The following is a 3,277-nucleotide window of genomic DNA, read 5'->3' as shown; positions in this document are numbered from 1 at the left end:
CGGGGCCTTCGAGTCGCGCTGCCCGCAGCAGTGGGTGAGCACCGTGCGCGCATCCCTGTCAGCGGCTGAGGGATGCAGCTGCTGCCTGGGATGGCAGCTCCAGCTTCCTGCAGTGCAGAGCCCGGGCAGCCCGAAGCTTTCCGTAGAGAACCCTGCACCCGTGCCAGGCGTAGCTTGGTTTGCACACTTCTGGCTGGACAGGGAAGGACAGAGCCTGAGCGCACCCCCTGCCTGGCCCGGGAACTAAGAATAACAGTGTTAAGGGTATAGTACAAAGGGAAAGGAAAATACGGTCTCGCACTTCCAGATAAACACACAGGGTTATTGTTTAATTTAAGAAAAAAGTTTTAGAAGATACTTGAAAGCTTGTTGTTAGAAGTACCCAGAAATTCTGTTACTAAGAAGCAAGGCCAGTACAGAAGGGAGCTGCCACACAGGTCTTGCGGTTGTACAGCATTTTAAGACTGGCATCTGATACCTGGTGCATGAAAATACCTTTTTTTCATGCAGTGTAATTTCACAGAAAGCCACCTGCCTGCATGTAACCCATTCATGTTGTTTTTTAGTTTCCTGAGCACAAGCTGTGTTTTTTAATAGGCACTGCCCTTTAGTAAGGGTAGCTGAGGGGCTGTACCATTCCTGTTGCAGGTGGTAGACTGAAGTAGTTAAAAAAGCCCAAGTACCTTCACAGCTGCTGCACTGACTTACACTTCGTGCAGTGCAGTTCTGCTGTTTGTCATCTCTAGGGAGGATGGTCTCACTTGCAGTGCTTTGCACCGTGCACATCAATGAATTCAGACAGTGACTTCAGAGGTTACAGAGGCTGTGATACCACAGAAAGGCTGCTGGACTTATCTTTGCATCACACGTAATTTTTGTTTGTAGCAGTGAAGAAAGCAACAGACTGCTTCTACAATGTCTTCATGAGGTAACAGGGTGGTGAACTTAAAGAAACTAAAGTTCACTGGCAAAATGGTAAAAAAAACCCCAAAAACTAAACGCCACTTTTTAGTCTCCAACAGAAGAAGCTCCTAACTTATGTATTAAAAATCCGCCTTTTCAGTGATCAAAGACTGTTTACACAAAGCCCCTTGCTCTTGCTAGTTTCTTCTAAGGAACATCTTTTCTCTTTTTAAACAGGTTAAACACTTTGACAAAAGAAGAGACTTTTTAAAATATAAAAAAAAGCTTGAAACAGAAGGCTATCATCCTCCAGAAGCTGCTGGAAAGTCATAGGAAGTCTGCTTTCAAAATAAATCAAGTGAAAGTAACTACAGAAGGAAGAAGCCAGAGAAAGCAACAGAAGCTGCTTGAGTGCAAGAACTGGTAATGTGGCTGTCTCCCTGAAATGCAGACCACTCTTCTTGTTGCCAGGTCTCACGTGTCTGCTGAAAAAAAAAAAGTCGTGGACAGCTTTTTGATGAGTTCAAGTCAAAGAAATACGGTGCAGGGGTATTCACAGATTTAAGGGTTTGAATGTATAATTGGAAAAATTGTTTCACAGGAATAAATGACTATTTAATACTGCAATGTACATATTCTAAAGAGAAAATGAAATTGTTTTTCAGTAAGTGAACCAGCTTTTTCCTAAAATAAAAAATTCCATTCCAACTTGCCTTTCTTGTCGAAAGCAGTGGGTTATATAATATAATTTGTATTTGTCATTTACCAAGTATTTCAAAGTATTTTAAAATACAGTTTAAGTCAGACGCTAATTTATGTAACAGTGGTCACTAGAAGACCTAAAGCATCCCGTGCATATATGTAATTTATGTTTCGAGTATGCTCTTTTTTTTATAAGCAACAGGGATTTTTACATTGGTGATAGGTTTTCAATCAGTATCTCTGCTAGAAGTATGTCTAGTTATTTCTCACAATTCTCCCATTATGGCCTTTTGTAGAATTGGATTACCTTAGTGATGGAGCTTTATTGAAAGGTACAGACTGTTTACAGCAGGACTAATAAATGTGACTGTAGAAGGCATTTAAACAAGAAGCAGCATTAAATGTAATTATGTGACATTCCTTTCCAAAAATATAAATCTAGTATATCTAGGTGCTAGAATAATTTAATACTATGGCTAAAGGCACAACTTCAATTTCAAGCACAATCATCACAATTGAAGTAACTTTGACTTTGGGATTGTTCACAGTACTGTGCTGATGTTCAAATAGCAGAAAAACACATGCACACCACATGCAATATAAATAATATTTATTTCCAATGCAACAATTTAAGGAGGTAAAGTATTAAGGCATATAAAAGTCACTCAGAACACTACAGAGAACAGAACATGCAGAAGTTAAGAATCCTCGTTCACCCTGAGTTTGTATCTCATCTATTCAGGATTTCACGCTGTAGCACCTAGGAAGCCATCAGCTGTACAATAAGGCACGAGACTCTGGGCAGTTATTGTTGTTTTTGCTTGATGACTTGTTGCCTTGTGTACTCCCAGATCAGCAGAGCTCCGCTCACATGAACATTGAGTGACCGAATGATGCCCTGCTGAGGAATTTCCACACAGACATCCAGGTGGTGAATCAGGTTGGCTGGGATTCCTTCATGTTCATTTCTAGTAAAGAAGAAACAGTAACTTGTATCTGAGAGAGGACATGTGTGTTCCAGAAAGCAAAAAAATACAAACGGCACAAAAGGATCCAAACATCTTTTGACAAATGGTGCAAAACTGGGTAACTGATGACAATAAATGAATTTTTTAAAAACAGTAAGACATTACAAAGAAAACATGGGGAGAGCTGATTTAAGTTTTGGTGTTAAAAAAACTCCTGGAAGACTGAATTTTCAGCTCACTGGTCCAGCAACAGCTGAGCACTCAGCATAAAGACTCTCTGCTTTTGTTTTTAAACTCCATATATAGCAAAATGACCATGGTATGAGCTGCTGGCACAACAGGAAAGCTCAACTGCCCACTTTACATTCAGGTCTCAGCATGAAGGAATGTCAAAACTAAGCACACCAGAGGATACCAAAGTTTACTGGCAGTTAAAACTATTGTTTGTAATTAAAGAGAACAAAGTGATTATGAGCACTCAATTTTGAAGACAAGCTACATATAAAGAAGTTGGAAAAAAACTTTGTTCTAAGAGGATAGCCAGGCCCTCCCTCCTGGTTTCACTCAGTGGCCCTGCAATTCCAGAAGCTTTCTGGTTTGTATGTGCTTTACTGTAGATTTAAGTAGCCTCCCCTTTGTATCACATTTGAGGCTTGTCTGCTTATAGAAACTGATTACTGCTCTTCTCCAGCATTGTCCCATGT

At 40.3% G+C, this 3,277-nt stretch overlaps 1 protein-coding gene and 1 long non-coding RNA gene across 2 annotated transcripts in view; one reads left to right on the top strand and one right to left on the bottom strand.

Moving 5' to 3' along the window:
• On the top strand, window positions 1-1,616 carry LOC108449363. The gene is made up of 2 exons (XR_001865533.1): window positions 1-34; window positions 1,141-1,616. It is a non-coding gene; the product is annotated as an uncharacterized LOC108449363 (long non-coding RNA).
• A 582-nt stretch (window positions 1,617-2,198) lies between these two features.
• The window catches only part of TARBP1 (TAR (HIV-1) RNA binding protein 1), a 34,172-nt gene continuing 33,093 nt past the window's right edge, over window positions 2,199-3,277 (bottom strand). The window contains exon 30 of the mRNA XM_008643282.2: window positions 2,199-2,573. Coding sequence (XP_008641504.1) covers window positions 2,411-2,573 — 163 coding nt within the window. The 3' untranslated portion in view covers window positions 2,199-2,410. The remainder of the gene's footprint in view (window positions 2,574-3,277) is intronic.

The sequence above is a fragment of the Corvus brachyrhynchos genome, unplaced genomic scaffold (assembly GCF_000691975.1).
Source record: "Corvus brachyrhynchos isolate BGI_N302 unplaced genomic scaffold, ASM69197v1 scaffold70, whole genome shotgun sequence".
NCBI classification, from domain to species: Eukaryota; Metazoa; Chordata; class Aves; order Passeriformes; family Corvidae; genus Corvus; species Corvus brachyrhynchos.
The sequence above is the reverse complement of the archived record's forward strand: the minus strand, read 5'-3'. Positions and strand labels throughout refer to the sequence as shown.